At 41.2% G+C, this 17,028-nt stretch overlaps 1 protein-coding gene across 3 annotated transcripts in view; it reads right to left on the bottom strand.

Annotated features, from left to right (window-relative positions):
* The window catches only part of SPECC1 (sperm antigen with calponin homology and coiled-coil domains 1), a 74,327-nt gene extending 58,614 nt beyond the window's left edge, over positions 1-15,713 (bottom strand). Inside the window, exons 1-2 of one of the 3 annotated variants that reach the window (XM_032200955.1) lie at positions 15,536-15,713; positions 12,748-12,883 (exon numbers count right to left, since the gene is read on the bottom strand). In XM_032200955.1, the coding sequence (XP_032056846.1) occupies positions 12,748-12,883; positions 15,536-15,685 (286 nt within the window). In that variant the 5' untranslated portion in view covers positions 15,686-15,713. Of the gene's footprint in view, positions 1-3,545; positions 3,710-12,747; positions 12,884-15,535 lie in introns of those variants that run through there. The other 2 variants (XM_032200957.1, XM_032200956.1) reach the window with 2 other exon arrangements.
* Positions 15,714-17,028: the final 1,315 nt, after the last annotated feature.

Below are 17,028 nucleotides of genomic sequence, written 5' to 3'. Positions count from 1 at the left end.
CTAGAGAAGTTAACATTTCCCATTTGATTGCTCCTTTCAAAGTTTTTGTATGTATTGAGTCACTTTTTCCACCTCTTCCTGAAGATATTATTAATCGCCACATCACCTGCAGATGTTTAGAGGATAAACAAAGCCCCACCACCACGGAGTCAACCCCTGTCAAAGAATCTTAGCACTCCTGTTCAGAAGGACAGGCTGCCTCACCGCTTCCAGGCAAAGTAATGTTTGAAAGCAATGTTTGAAAGCCTTCTCTCAGTAAATACTCACACACTGGATAATGTGTACTGCTTCATACAACTCCCATGAAATGTTCCAACAACTTCACAGGTGCTCTGGCCTGTGTTTGTATATATTAATGGTTCCTTCAGCTCGGGGCAGCCAGTCTCAGAAGCAGAAAACTATTTCTTCCAATGAAGTGCAGCAAGTAATTCACTATTGGTTTACATCCTTTTCTGTACAATTTTATAGGTGTTTTCATTCTAAGTACTCAACATGCTTAATAAATTCGAATATTCAGAACGCTGAGCTACAGCAGGAAGAGTTACCACTTCCCCACTGTGCAAGTAGGAGAGTTTGGCAAACATGATGCAAGCTTGGGTCACACAAACCAAACAACGTTCTTACAAATGATTCTAAAAATGGCTTAAACACATTTTAAATTACAAGTCAGGAAAAGCCTGTAGGATATAACAATATCACAAGTAATCTCCTTGACACCTTTTCAGACACTCTTAGCGACAAGTAATGCAATGTAACAAGAGATACTTGGCTGTTAGAGAATCTCATAAACCTACTCAAACCAGAACCATTAGACACAAGTAGCGGATTACTTTGCAAGAAACACGTAATGTATGTAACATTCATTTTCTGTCTTCACCCCTCCGCAATCCCTTCCTCATCTAACTTTTCTTTCAGATTCCCCTGTACAGACACGTCAGCTTCAAACGGCTCAGTTTGGGACCAGTGGTTTCTTTCCTGTTCCTTGGCAGCACTGACCAGCCCACCCAGAACTCGGGGTTATCACAGCTGTATCTGTTCTCCCTGACTCTTGGCTCTTAGCTGGACAGTCAGGATCACCCACACGGGCACTGTCAGGCTCTGAACCTGTTGCTTCTGGACCCACCTTCTTTTATGTACAGTTTTTAAACTAAAATAAATCTTTGTTGTACAACTGCAGCCACGTTAGCCAAAAGCTGTGTGCGCCCACATCCTACTATTTGTATGTACACTCAACAGGAAAAGCTGCCAAAATGCATCATGCTCCCATAAGTATATGGAAATAAGTATTTTATTCGAGGTTACACGGATGCATTCAGGGTCAAACTTTTAAAGACTTCCGTGTCCAGCGATACCCAGAGAAGGAACAAATGTTTTAAAATCTGTCTCTGGTAACCCAAGATGATAAGTTTTGGGGTGGAAGAAATACAGATGAACCATGCGGTGTCTGTAAGATTTCCTGAAAAGAAACAAACGAGATGACTCTGAGTATCATAAGGGGAAACCCAGGTCAAGACTTGACTGTAGTTAAAGATGGAGCTCAAGTAAATACATCAATAAAGAGGCCCATTTCTGGGTCTTATTTTAGTTATTCTAAACGGACCAAATTTAGAATAACCACAATTATTCAAGAGTTACATGTTTCTGACTAAGAGCTGAACTAAGCTCGTCCAAGCAGAAACAAAGCCAAACACATACACTGTCCGTCTATCACACTCAAACGATGCAAAAACTTGTTTTTCACTTATTTGTCAAAAATGAACACAAATACTACTTCAGATGTCACCACATTACCCTGACTTCCAATGCCTGAGCTCTCACACACAACAAAGAATACGTTGTCAGATTTGTTTTCTGTCAGCAGTGATGATCCTGAAACTTTTTTCATAATTTAACCGAGTCTTGTGCATGTTGTTCAATACAAAATTCTCTCTCAGTATTCGTACCTTATGAACTGTGAGCACATATTAAAACAAGACTTGGTATAGCCTACACTTAAAACCTGAGAAGAGTTCTAAAAGTGTTTAATGCAGCAGAAATATAACCCTTTCCCCCTTCAAGGAATCACAGGACAAGATAAAACAAAGAATGAAAGATTTTCAAAATGCACAGGGGGTCTGTACACTCATTTATCATCTACGTTAATAACAATAAGCTGTTCAAATTCCTCCACTGGCCCTGAAAAATCACGGCCAGTTTTCCTAAACTCTGACTAGAAGTTAGCAGTGTATTCCCATGCCATTATCCATCTCCCCCTTAGTTTAAATCAGCATTATCCCTCCTGGAATTAAGGTAATGTGTTTAGTTTCAGCTGGACTTCTCCAGCTTGCAGTGGGATGACTGCAGATCCTGGGTTTGTACCAGCCATACTTCCTAGCCTGAACTTTAGGTTTCCCTTAGGGCAGCATTTCTGCTGGTGACTGGATACTGGCAGCTTTTGTGCTCTTCGTTAGCCTGCTGATTAACATACTGCTAGAGAGTTCTCCACTACACCTAACTGCTGTTCCAGCACTCACGGGCAGATCTGTTACGAGAGATCCCAGAGCAGCAATGCAGTGGTGTCTGCCCCTTGCTTTTCCTCACGATAGTAGAGATCAGGTACATGTATTTGCTTTTAAAACAACAGCTATATATCTAAAAGTGATGGAGAATCCCCGATCAAGCTGTAACAACTTTAACAAAATTTTGTGAATGGAATTCCCATGGAAACACTAAGGTGCAAAGTGCCAGGAAACCCAAGCGATGCCAGCTTTCTGTACGTTACAGCATTCTAAGCTCGAACAGAAACTAACCGCTGAGATCCGTGGGCCTACTGCTTTTCCTCACTCAGTATTAGAGGAGCAAACAAATTAAACCAAAGGGCAGCCAAAACAGTACTTCAGCATAGGGAATGAATTACTGTCTTTTCCTAGCGTATCTTACAGACATCTGGCACAAAGGGAAGCAGATATACCTGACGCTAGCTCTTGGCTTTCTGTAAAATCTGCTACTGTTTAACATGCAAAGCACTACACTTCTGAAAAGACAATGGTGGGAAGACTTCCACAAAGGCATCATTTTAAATTCTACCGCCTGGAAAATTTCAGGGCGCAGGCCACAAGCAATTGTAAAGACTAACACACCGAGCTGCAGATCCTAGCAAGTTGCATGTACGTTGCAAAATAAGCTTTGGAACTTTTTAGCTGCATCATGCAGACTACGTGAAATAATATCTGTCAGGCATCGAGGTCCCTCCCTTGTAGGCATTCCGTTCTGACCAGCAAAGGATTTCTTTCAGAAATTCCCTAAGGACGATGCTGTGAGCTCAGGTATGGAGCAGCAATGAATACCATTCGCAAGGTAAACAGCTGTAATTTTACTAGCAGGCTCGAAGCCCTCAGCATTATCTCTGACAACAGCCTCTTTTTCCGCTCGGTAGGACGCTGCAGTTAAGCCCCCCGCGAACAAAACCCCGAGCCCTGCGGTTACAGCCCCGAAAGCTGCAGGCAGCAGCCCCGGCATTTCGCAGGGGCTGGCCATGGCCAGGCAGCAGCCCGGCCCATACAGACCTTGGTCGTGCTCCTCGGCTCGCCCAGGCTGGTTGCCCATCTTCGGTCCCTGGCCAGCTCTTCCCCAGGCTCCTCTAGGATCCCAGCACCCGGCTCATGCTCTCGGAGGCAGACCTGCCTTTATCTGCTCGGAAGGTCTACGCTTCAGTCAACTTACAAAGGAAAAAAAAAAAAAAAAAAAAAAAAAAAACAAACCTCAGCTCCTTCCTAGTTCCTGGCACCAGGAACAGAGCCTGCTGCTCATGCTGGAGCAGCTGTGGCTCTCCCTCCTACCTCATTACAATATTATGCACTGAAGGCCGGCCTGTGCAGTTAATTAGCTGCCTGACTGCTGGAATAAAAGGAGGGGAGAGAGAGAGGCAGAGAAAAAGGGAGCTTGCTCGCAGAGAAAGAAAGAGCGACTCACCGAGCAGTGTAGGCCACTTAGAGGCAGCAGGAGCAAACTGCAGGCGGCTCAGGGAGGCACCGACTTCACCCAGCCCCTCTCCGGCCAAAAACCAAGCTCCACCACAGACCTGAACTTGCCTTGGAAATTTAACAGGACTTCTGTGCCCCAGCACAGCCATATGAAGAGGACCCATGGCTGCAGAGGGGTCACTGGCTAGAGTGTTTTTTGAGGCATACACTAGTGAATTTCATCACAAATACAAACTACGTAGCATATCTCTATCATCAGTATCTTTTGATCATGCCTTGTAGAGCAAGGAGAGGTGCGTGAGGCTGCTCAATCCCCAGGGACGGGCCAAGTGCCCATCTTTCAAAGGAAGAACTCAAGATGCTCCTCGCTACCAGAGGAGCCATGACGTACATGGGAAGCGAGAACACAATGACTCCAGCAGTTTCCATTGCGTGGATAATTAACGCAGTCATCTTCTTCAAGTCTTGGTTTCAACAAGAGGGTTAAAAACAAATTAAAATAGCTCACTAATGTGTCTTAGGCTCAAACCAGACTGAAAATAAAGCATCCAGAAATTAAGACAGCCTGTTGTGAATCCACAGTTTCAAATAAGAAAGGAGATTGTTCAGTAGGATAAAACCAGAATTTTTCTACTATTTCAGTGTAACAGGGCGAATTAGTTGTCAATTGTAATTTTTCATCATTCTTGCTCTGACACTTCATGGTTGAAGCTAAAAGCTTTCATACATCTGTCTATATTTGGATAACATTAAAGAAAACTCCTGTCTACTATATTTTATGACTTGTCAAGTACAAAATGCTTTGTTTAATGAATAAGTCCTATAAGTTCTGTAAAAAAGGATGACTGATGATGCATTATTTTTCTAAAAGTCATCTTTCAGTCTCTTAAACTTTGCATCCTATTAGGAGGTATTAAACATGCTGCCAGTTTTCTCAAGGGTGCAGATCTAAATGTCCTCCAACCACTCTTGATATCTATCTCCAAGGCAAAGATTTTCTTCTATTACAGATTAAAGAGCAACTTCTGCTTTTCTTCAACAGGATTCTCCAGAAGAATTGCATTAGTCAGTATAACCTTGGGTTGATATATCCTGCCACTGACCATTTATTATTTCATCAGCAGCTTTCTACTTCTGTAACACAGAGGGAATAGGGTATCAGGCTCCCAGTATAGTGTGGGATACAGTGTGCAGCAATTATAAAACATAATCACCAAGTCAGAGCAAACACACTTGAAATCTGAACAGAAGTGTCCCAACTGGAAGAACCAATCTGCTATCTTTGACAACAGCATGAAACATGAGTCAGAAAATTCTGACACCATGATAGGAAGAATTACGTCAGGCAAAAGGCTGCAAGGCTAAGCCCATAGCGAAAGGAAGAGTGTGAGCTTTAAAATAAAGCTAGCCTGAGCAGAAACCACAGAGGCCAAGATCACCATTTATGAAGCCTGAAACTGAAACTGAGGGTAAAGAAAAAGGGATATGGCACACAACTTCCAGCATGGTTCATAGGTAATGAACTATGACAGACACATGGCTAAATCTTTAAGCAACCATTTATTATCTGAACATTTTCACCTTTCTCCTCAGTAATAAAGGAATACAAAGAAGTGAATGAACAAACAATTTCATCACTATAATGTAGATGAGCTGGTTTCTTCCTAGGCACAAAGACTGACTCATCTTTTGCACCATCCACTTGTGGGACTGCCAAGCAAAATACACACAAACACGCCTTTTCTATACAGCAAGAATAGGAATGAATTACTCAAGGTGTGAAATACTCAGCTTTTTCAAATGACTAGTTAAATGACAGGACTTACTTGGCAGACATAACTCTCCTTGCATCCTGCTCGCACAGCACAGCAAGCAAGCATAACTGCTGAAAGTTCAAACCATAATCCATTGTCAAAAGTAGGGTGAAAGAGCTGCAGAATATTCCCAAATTTCCAGCAACCAAGGAACTGACAGCCTGTTCACATGGCTAAGACCTAAAGAAGTTACAGATGCTGAGCAGGACCTCCAGAGGTTGGACCTTCTGGTCAAGACTGAACTAAACTGAACGGGCCTTAAGTACGTACAGTGCTCATCAATGCCAGTGTTCACACCACCATGCTCTACTTCATTAACGCTGGAGACTTTACGAGCACTAATATTACTTATGAATCCATCTGAGATGTAGCTGTCAAGCCTTCCCTTTTACTTGATAATATTAAAATCTGGTGTAAGCCACAAGCTGCTAAAAAAAACAGTGAAAAAATAATAGAAGGAATGCCAAGCCCTCTCCCGATATGCATACTTGTTAGACCAGGCCAGCTTTGCATTCCTTTCCTTCCCTCCCTCCCATTCTCAAAGTGCAAACAGAATGGCACTCCGCCAAGGCAGTTTGGCTGTGATACGTTTAGGCCTAGAGACTGTGTGCTAGGGATCGTTTCTCTTCAAACCAGCTGAAGGAAAAGCTGATTATTAACCTACGGCAGGTAGTCAACACCAGGTTGTGTTGACTTTGCTGAACAACTTCAGCAGAGAAGCCTGAAAATGAACACAAACCAAGAGATCCTTGATGCGTACTGTTCTAGGACTATCCAAGCATGATCTCTTTTCTGCTATCTCTAGCAAGGCTCTTGTGATCTTCACAGTTTGTTTAGAGCTGTAATGGATCTTCCCTGTATGCGTTGGCTTGAGTCAATTAACTGTTAACAATTTAATGAGTCAAGTCATTACAGTCTAAGATTTTGCATTTCAGTATCCCTACCACACACTGAATCCTCTTAACTGGCTCAGGTCCTGGGGTTGTAAACATGTGCCAGTGGAGTCATTCTCAGGGAATATACAAAAGAGAGAAAAGCCTGTGTATTTCACAGCCTGCTGTAACAGAAAGTTGCCTGCAAAACATTAGGATGTTTTAATAAGGATTCAGTGCAGTAAATGTAAATTGTGCAGTACATTAGGAGAGCAGCAAAAACGACAATGGAACATACTGCAGACTGCGCTGTCAGCACAAGTTAATTCTCACCTGTTTAATAATGCAGGATGACTGCAGACAGTCTGTGAATGTCTCTCAAAGAAGTTGTTATCCTTAACGGACTCAGGTATCAAAAATCCCAAGTCACGGTAATGAATTGCGCTCACTCCATTCCTGGTTATAGAAGGCGGCTCATAACACACCCAGTGACAGAACAAAAGAATAATTATGCTAGTCAAGCCTCACATGCCACCTTTAGAACAGGAAGAGCATCAATCAGTAGATCTCCATAATTCAAGGAATCATGAGTCTGAGATCTTAAGCCAATAGTTATCAGAGTTTAATAACATGACTCTGATTTTTTATTAAAGAACTAGTGAGCTCCTTCTGCCCTACTGGAGTAAGTGCCTGTTCTCATTAAGATATCCTACCACAGTATTTATCAAAACAGAACAAGAATCCTGAAGAACAGCCACATGAAGCAGTACCCATTCCAAGCAATGCCAAGATGTAGAACTGTCCATGGGCTACAGAAAAAAAAAGAACAGAGATCAAAGAAACAGGGAAATTTAACATGGCAACAAATGTTGTACAGAAACTTTTTCCAGCAAATTATTTAGAGGTGAACAGATGCACTTAAGCGTGCAGGATATCATGAGGGAAAATTCATTGCAAGAAGAAATAAGAACAATTTGACAAATAGGAGACATCTAAGAAAACTGGAGATTTCAGCCCTTCTCTACGCAGCGCACATATTGTAATATATCCTAGGTATAGTTTCTGTACTTGTAAATGTGAGGAGCTAGCTCCTTGGCCAGCATCATCTTTTACACCTTCATTGTAGGAAGTATGAAACAGTGATATTCTGAATTTTTCAAACTACTTACACAGTAGAGGCATGCAGAGTAAACAAAAAAAAACACCTCAAAAGACTGTAAAATACAAATCAATCAGATGCCATAAATTGAATGTGGAATGCCAAATCTGATCTACCTCAATTCTGGCCCTTTACATTTACAGGTTAGTGGGTAAAATCTCCTAAAATGGTGCTGAAACTTTGCCTGATTACTTCCTACCTAGGGAAATCACAGATAATGTTTTGTAACATGAGAGGTTAAGGCTCAGATTCACAGTTGCACCAACACCTTACAACCAACCATGCAGATGTGGATGTCAGTATGTGTATGCAGCTACATGTGGAGCTATGGATGCAAATGCAGACATATTTTTACATTGCACGCTAAATTCCTGCAGTACTTCTTGCCTATTTGAATGACATCTTGGCTAAGCATCCCTCCCCTTCCCCCCCTCGCGTCCTCCTTTCCTTTTTATATCACTTCTTAATTTCTGGAGCTAAAAATCTCTTTCTCTTGGTATAAAAGGAGAATTATGCAAAAGCTGTCTCTTGTACATGGAAGGGGTAGCAAAATGCAACCAGCTTTCCAGAAGAAGCTTCAAAGCATATTTATTGTTCCTGGGAAAGCCCAGATGAGATCAGTCATTTGGTTTCTGGTGAAGCCTCGTGGAACAGAATGCACCAGTCTCATTAATGTCTCTCACACTTGTCTGTATCTTTCACAGAAATGAGACAGTAACGAGGCTGAATGCAACGCCCAGCAATCCTCTACAAACCTACAGTAGTCCTTTGATCTGTCACAGATCACAAAAAGCAGACCCTGTCAAAAACTGATGTATGGGGGAGTAGAAAGGTCCCAAGGTCAACAGAGGGCTGTCCTTCAAAAGGAAATCACTTTCCTTTTTCCCCATTTTAATTGGGGTCTGTTAGCATCTTATGAAGAATTAAAACTGTCAATTAGATTTTGCATTGAATTTTTTAAAAAAAGCATTTATTAAGATAAATACTTTTGCTTGATTTTTTTTGACCACATAGAAAAGGCTTTAGTCTGGATTAGCTTCAACCAAGTCTAAAGAGTTACCCCACAATGGAAAAATGACAAACACTGGCCAAAGAGACAAGTAGCAGAAAGAAAAGCAGTAATATTGATGGATTCCATGTATTATTCTCACGTGGGAACATTGAAATGACAACTCTATAAATGCGCAGGAAGCTCTGAAATGTCTAGGCTGCAACATTTTCAATTTTGATTGGAAAGAAACATACCTAATGTGCAATACCGTACACCATCGTCCCTTCTAAAATCAACCATGATTGACCATGATTCTGTGATTCTCTGCGATTTTCCATAAAATGCTAAGGATCTCTAGAAATAGTAAGTTAGATGATTATAACATCATCATTGATGATTTCCTACTGTTTCTAAGGCAAATTAAGTAGTTCTATATCGATTTAGGCTTTACATAGGATTAAAGAAATAGGCTGATGAAGCAGCCTGGGAAAACAAGCACGGCTATCTGCTAGTTACATTTCAAGGATAAGTAATACTTCATGTTACAGCTGATATAAAAATCAATACAGTTGTGTGAAATGGGGATGCTTTCATACTACCCGTTCACAGCACCGCCCAGTCACAATTCCTGGTTCTTGCTCTTTTCTAATGTCCAGAATACACAAGCACAAGACTTTTTCCCCGGCTGTTGAACCTGACAGATAATAGCTGCTGGCACTGAAATAACAGCAAGGAAGCATATGAACATGATTAAACTAGACAGCCTTAAGGGAAATTTTCAGAAAGTGCTTGAATCGGGAATTCGTAAGGAGTGAAAGAGAACTGACGGACAGGATTTGGAATGACTACTAGGATCTATTGAGCAAGTGATTTCACCTTTCTGAATGTCAAATTCTCTATTTGCATGCCAGTATTACCATGCAACGCTCTTCACAAAAAGTAAATGACCATATAAGAAGCTTTGAAATTCTCTGGGAAATAGCAGAATTTAAAGTTATTTGGCTTAAAAACCTTGAAGGTTTGGAACCTGAAAAATCACCGATTGCCTGTAGTCCTAAAACTAAAGGAGAAGAAAGTCCTAGTTACTTATGGAGTTTCAGATTTCTATATTTAAACATTTTAAAACAATTTATAGCTTCAGAGATTGAATGGCTTTACAAGTACATGCATAAAAATAAACATTTTCCAAGATTAGCAATCTCTTCCTTTTCTTCCTCCTGTTCTGCAATTTTTCCAGCTCTTTCCTCTCCTGACACGTTAAAAGCAATGCAAGAGCCCTGTAAATGTGCTTTTTAACATAAAAACAAATTGATATCTCAGGGCATTGTATTGCCAGATATAACACTGTGGATAAGGAAGCTAAATCCAAGACATTTCTCCCTGTCTGTCATTTCCCATTACTTGGGGATTTCAAAACTGCCAAGCAGTGACAAAGCCAAACATCACAGCAGAGAACCCCCAGCCAGAGTCCTTCTCCAGTTCTTTTTACTCAACTCCACTTGCCAAGAACGGAGACATGAGAGTGGCCTCATCTTCCTTTAAGTTGCTTATGATTTACTGCGTTAGCTTCCAACGAGGCAGACAAGGGTAGCACATGTCAGCAAAAGGCAAGAATGAATAAGTTAAACTGCAGCAAGGGCAGCATACAAACAACCCTATTTAAACAAGCAATCTTGGTGTCAATTATTTATTATCTGCAGCATTTGGAACGCGTGCTATTGCTCAAGGTCACACAAATACCAGACAGTCACACCCAAAGAAGAAAGAAACCTAAGCAATTCTTTTTTAATTTTAGTTGCCATACCTGATTTTTTTTTTTTCTCTCACACAATACTGAAATACCAATTGAGTACCACCAGAACATACCTGGAACTCGTATAATATCCTTTCAGTAAACTAACCAAATCATTCACTTGAATAACAAAGAAAGCCCAACCTAAAAAACACCACGTCTGCATTTTAAGACATTAAAGGAAAATGCAGAACTGATGAAGGCAGTCAGAGAAGCCAAAGAAAGTGGTTTCAGAACAAAATTAAGATTTACTCAGTTGGCTGTGTACACAAACATCTGCATTTCCCAACTACAGGAACATTCCTACTTGGGTCAGTTCCATAGTCAGTTAGCATTGCAGTGCAGTCTTGATCACAATCAGATTATTTGGGATTCTGTTTCAGTGAAGAATAGCAGCTGAAACTCTCTCTTTCTACTTATGTTTCCAGGAACATGTTCTGTCCTCTGTCATATTTGATTTTCAAGTTTTCTCTAAGCAACAATATATTGTATGGAAAAAATACCAATATGCATTTTGTAACAGTGAGACCATCTAGAATTAGCACTCAGCCTTGTAACCTTGCTCATTGTATCTAGCACCTTTTACTGACCATGATAGTGACAAATATCCTCAGAGTCTGCCTAGATTTCCAAGCACCCTTTTGGACTTTGGAACCACTATGAAAATTAAGATATGCAAGATAAAGCTCTTTTCGTACATACCCCTATGGATAGCCCCTATAACACCTGGGCCAGTTCCCTCTAGGCTAAACAAGAATTTAGACAGAGGTAGCACATATATTCTTCCTGTTTATCTGTGCAATATACATAGCTCCATCCTCAGACTCTTTTTGCTCAGGACTAATATTCTCATTCATATTTCTACAAATGTTGCTGCAGAGCAACGTATGAGGTCAGTTCTAACGATACAATTTAAACTGAGAAAACAATACCCTGGTGTAACTTGACCTCCATAAACCATTTTACCATTTGTGTTTACAGCGGTCATCATCATAAATCTTATCCCTCCCCCACCCCGTTATTATCCACACATGCAGAAGGGGGCTCTCTATTCCAGTGCTGGTATTTGTGTATCTGACATATGTATTCTATTCCGTACTCCCTGCAGTGCTGTCTCTTTGGCTGTATTCCCGGGATCCTATGCTGCATCATCTGTGCAGGTTTTCTTCTCCCCTTGTTACTCCTCCCATGCCTCTTTAGCTAGCATCTTGTCTCTTTATTGGCTGGCAAATCTCATGCATCTTTGGATGTGAGTAGTCACTATTAAATTTGAGGATTTACACGCCGATTAACTGCAGAGCAGGATCTGTCTTTGGGTTCCTATAAAATGCTCTTTAGGGGGTAGAGGGAAGTATATAAATATTCCCCCTCCCCCCAAGAAATCCCTTTCTGTTTAGTTTCATTGTTCTGTTACACAGCCAAACCCTGCAGAGGCTGTGACAAATAGGGAGGTCACGATCAAATTTAATAACATCTCACATTCCCCTGGAAATGCCACCAGGGAGCAGACAAAGGCAAGCATTTGCTGAGCTCCTGGGGGAGAGAAGAGTATTTGCACTGAAGTCCTTGGTATGCAGATGGTGTCGCTGCCTCTAGAAACAGGCTTAGATTTGAAACCAATAGGCACAAGCTGATAGGAATAACACTGAGGGAGAGAGCGTGCCACGACACAGCTCAGGAGGACACGTTATACATCAAGCGCTGTTTTTTTTTTTTAGTTTTGCATCTCTGCTGTGAAGATTGCTAACTTCTCTGCTCAATCAGTAGAGGGAGAGCATAGAATTCTACAGATGTGGCTGGAAATAATAATAATAATTAAAAAAAATCTCTGAATAAATTAAAAAACCTTTAACTGGCCGCGTTGCTTTGCAAGCAGGGAGCTGCGCCCCCGGTAGGAGCACACGGGACGAGGGCACCCCCGTGTGGCCGCTCGGGGCTCGGCCCGAGCTGGAGCTGGGAGAGGGAGAGGGAGCTGGGGCTGGAGGATGCTCGGAAAGGCGAGGCTGCAAGGCTCAGCAGGTCCCATCGGCACGCTGAGTATTGCAGGGGGATGGTAGAGCTGTCACCACCTTGTAGCACAAGGGAAGCCCACCAGGTTCTTGGCAGGCCAAGCAGTTTCACATAAAGCAGGCACTGGTCCAGGATCTTTGTACCTACCTGTGCTGGGCTTCAGCCGGCTCTCAGCAAGCTCAGAAATGGCTCCGGTTGTAATGGTCTTCTTCAGTCTAGAGACTCCAGAAGCTGCTGTCACCCCTGGTTTTGTAAGCATATCATCGCTGCTCGCCCTCTTCAGCTGCAGGAAAGAGATGTTATAAGCAAGCAGAAGATTAAAATGTTGGCTGTTCCCATCAAGCTGTTCAAGAGGCCAGGTGCCTGGGAGAAAAGGACTGTTTCTGTAAAGTAACCCAATGGAAATATTGCTTTGATAACACTACTAAATAATTTAATTAATTTTGTATTATTTGTATTGCTTTCCAGATTTTTATGAAGTGGGTTATGAGACTACTGTTCCAATAACAAAGAAGAAAACCAGGAAAGACTGTTTAAATTAGCAAGTAACTGAGCTGGTGGGAGAAAATAGCTTACAGTAGCAGACTACTGGGTACCTCCAGCTTCTCAGACACTGCCCCAAATAGCAGTCATCATATTTCCTCACTGGTTTGCGTTTACTGAAGTAATTAGGCTTCTGCATCTAAGTGCCAGCTGCAGAGCCTGACACACAGAACAGGTCAAAGCTGCAAATAACTGGCCCCACACTTAATCTGTCTGTCAAAAAAAAAGGATCCTAACAGGATCCTGCTGGCTTTTGTCTCGCCATTCAGGATCATTCACTTTTGCTCCAGTGGTGACCTCAGACTCTTAAGAGAGGCATCTGAGCTATTCCAATAACTGCCATTTTCTTCCTGTGTTTCTCCCAAACAGGAGTCACCAAACTTTCTGGCAACATAAACAGGATTTTTATTATTTTTTTTTTTTAACATGAACAAAGAACATGCTGGAAACTGAGCAAAAACCCCAAAATAACTTAGCTGAGAAGCTCAGGCTGCCACAGTAATATGAAGCAGCCACTATAAGATCTAGCACCATTACAAATTGGAAATCCTTTATCTTAAACATGACATAATTTCAGCTACTTGAGCTCCTTGTTTATGGAAAAGCAGTGAACAAAGCTGGCCAACAATAGCGTGATGGGGCCTAATGCTATTGGTATTGCGAGGGACTGTAGGACTCAGTACAAGAGAAACCAGAAATCTGTTCACAAGAAAGCATTCTGTTATGTGGCCACCAAGGAAATCATTCACAGCAAAGAAAAGCATTGTTCTTCGGGACAGATGAAATGTAGAGTTCTGAAGATTAATACTAATATATTTCATAAGCTTGGAAGAAGGGGAACTATTTGCTTTACTCGTTGTTTAATAGTAAGTGTCTTAAAAAAATATTAGATATCACTAATTTACTGGTAAGCCTTATTGTACATGAGAAAACAATGGGCCATTGTTGCTGTGCCGTTGTTTTTGGGAGGGGGATTTGCTTTTAAAGCAAGTTTACTCTAAATGCATACTGAAAACCACGTAAGTCAAGCATGATGAACTTAAGATCCAAGGAGAAACACTTAAATGATGTTGCTTCAACAAGCAGAAGTAGCATTTTATCTCAGAACTTTTGGTCAGCTGCTTCCCCATTTGTGGGAATCTCCATAACGGCCTGTGTACCTCTAATAACGACTTCTAAATAATTTCAAGAGAAATATTTTAAGCATTTTAAAAGACCAAAGCTCTAGATCCTCCTTGGAACAGTATTTTTCTACCTTTTTTCATTTTTTTCTCACCTAAACTATTTTCACAAATCAAACGCCTTCCTTAGAGGGTGTCCAGGGACACCAAGGGAGCCCATGAACCACAGGCTGAAACCACTCCTTAGGTTAAATGAAAATGAATGCAAAGCGGAGCTCTCTCTGTTTAGAAGTTCCTAAATATAAAATCTTTAAGCAAAATGAAATCTCTCTCTCAACTCCAATTCCTTCTCCCTTTCATCTCTTCCTCTTACTCAGAGTCTGTGGTTTCCTGGACCCCGTGAGCATGCAAGTTTCAAAAGCTGGTGTTGATCTACCCCAGGAAACCAAACATCTAACGTTTTGCTTTCTGGCACAGGTTTTGTCAGCTCCCTCCTACTAGCAGAAAGAAACAATCTGAACTTTCTGATATGTAGAAACCCCTGCAAACCATCTGAAGTAACTTACTCAATGCACCCTCTTTTAACAGCAGCAACTGTGCTGCCTTTTTCTGTTTCTTTGGGGAAACTACATTGATCATCTTGCATTTGCAAATGTTCAGCAATTTGAAAAATATTATCTGTAATTTGGAAGAAAATCCTCGACATTTAACACCAGACACAAATCAACCACATCAGATTTCCTGCTTAGTCTCTTCAGTAGCATTCCTTCAGAGATGCTTGCCTCAGCAATTACACAAATACTCCGATGACAAAACTTGCCTGGAGACTAAAACACCCTATTGATAAGATGCTTGGGGCATCTAGGAGTCTACGAAGCAAGATAAGGAAATTAATCCTTCACATGAGTGGCTGTGAAGATCAGTGATGCTTAGATCTCCTGTTGATTGAGGTGCTGTACCATGTTATATATAGTTTGCTACACTTGACTATTGGAAACGGTTATAACCAGGAAGCCCTGGGCTCTTTTCATCACTGTCATCTTGCTCCGTATTTGGGCCACAAGGTTATTTTTGTTTGCTAATTATGAAAGTACAAATGCAGCGGCATTTCAGGTGTGTTATTGTTTTCTTATATAGCAACAAACTTCTGGCAAAGTAAGGTTATTCTGAAAAATACCTATGAGGAATGATAGATATCAAAAAATGCTTGTGAGCCATTGTGACCAACACATTTTGTTAATATATTTTGCCTTGAAGAAAGTGGTTAGTACCTTGCTGAGCCGAGATTCAAAGGCCAGTGAAGTCGAGGACTTGGATGTCTTCATTCCTGTTGAGGTGGTGGTAGAAAGCGACTTTCCTCTGTCAACTCCATGACTCGGTTGCCTTGCCACTGCGTTCCAAGGCCTGGCAGTACTCTTCATTTTTTTTTCCCCCCAAATAACTCAGTTTACAGCCCCTAAAAAAAGAAAAAAAAAAAAAAAGGAAAAAAGAAGGTTTTATATAAACTGAAAGATAAAAAGAGAAGCAGAGATATCTAACACATTTAAAGGGCTGAAGAGGACAGGTCAAGCTTTATTCCTTCTCTTATAAAAATAAAAACTCCACTTACTCAGCCCAGAGAATCCTTCAGAGCAGGCTGCAGCCACTCAGATTTTTAATGCTGGCTGGTAACATGAAACAACACAGAAGAAACAGTGACTTTTGTTTGCATTGTACAAGCCAGAAACCTCTGTCAGCCACAGAATACCTACAAATGCTGAAGCACAACAAAAGAGAAACTGAGGATACTGACATGCAGAAATCCACAGCAACTGGCGACAGCTGTGGCATAAAAAAAGAAAACTATTTCTCTTACTATTAGATTTAGCATCTAATAATCACTTTACAAAAGTCACGAGAAACAAGTTTCCTCAGTTGTACAAAGAATATCTTTAACTTGGAGTCATCCAGAGAAGCAGTTGATGTTGCCACAATGATTAAAAAGATGTTTCATAATACCAGGATTTACAAAACGTGGTAAAAGTACCAACTTCCTTGCAAACAGAAAAAAAAAAACAAAAAACAAACCAAAAACAAAAACACACACAACCAAAACCAGATCCACTATTCCTTAGAGATAAGCTTCTGCAAGAGAGAAATCCTGCCAGGAATCAGCAAATTGAAGTCAATTTCTTTTTTTGGATATAGATGAATAAATTTAATCTGCCAGCAAGAACAACGAGCGTTTCTCTCAGTAAGCAGACCGCTGCCAATTAAATAGCTAGCTCAACTCTCGTAGATCTAAATACGTGCACTTTCAGCCAGCCATTGCCCAATCCAAACCAGAAGCAGAATAAAATAATTATATTTTAAATCCCACAAGCCTGCTGGGCTGCAAGTTGGAGGGAGGGGAGATTGCCTGGTATCTCATCGCTTCCCCCCCCTTCAGCATGAGCAACATTAGTCTTCTGCAGCTTCAATTTCTAAAATAGACACAGGATGTATTTGCACACCAGTTTTGCGTAGGCAGAAGCTAGCTTGCATCTTTCTGAGCTGAACAGGTACCCAAGATCTACAGAGAGATCAATATCTAGAGTCTCAGCGAGGGGAAAGCACCCAGTAAGCAGTACGCTGGTTATCATGTAAGAGTCCAGCTGGGCTGGTGTGAGCTCAGACAGCAACCCTCCGGGAGAAATGCCAAAACAATTTCTCCCTTGCTGTGCCAGTAGAAGGGGTTAGATCGTGTCCCGTATCACACAATTTGCTCTATGCGTTATTTCACGTT

This window comes from Aythya fuligula, chromosome 20, assembly GCF_009819795.1.
Source record: "Aythya fuligula isolate bAytFul2 chromosome 20, bAytFul2.pri, whole genome shotgun sequence".
In the NCBI taxonomy this organism is placed as follows: Eukaryota; Metazoa; Chordata; class Aves; order Anseriformes; family Anatidae; genus Aythya; species Aythya fuligula.
The sequence above is the reverse complement of the archived record's forward strand: the minus strand, read 5'-3'. Positions and strand labels throughout refer to the sequence as shown.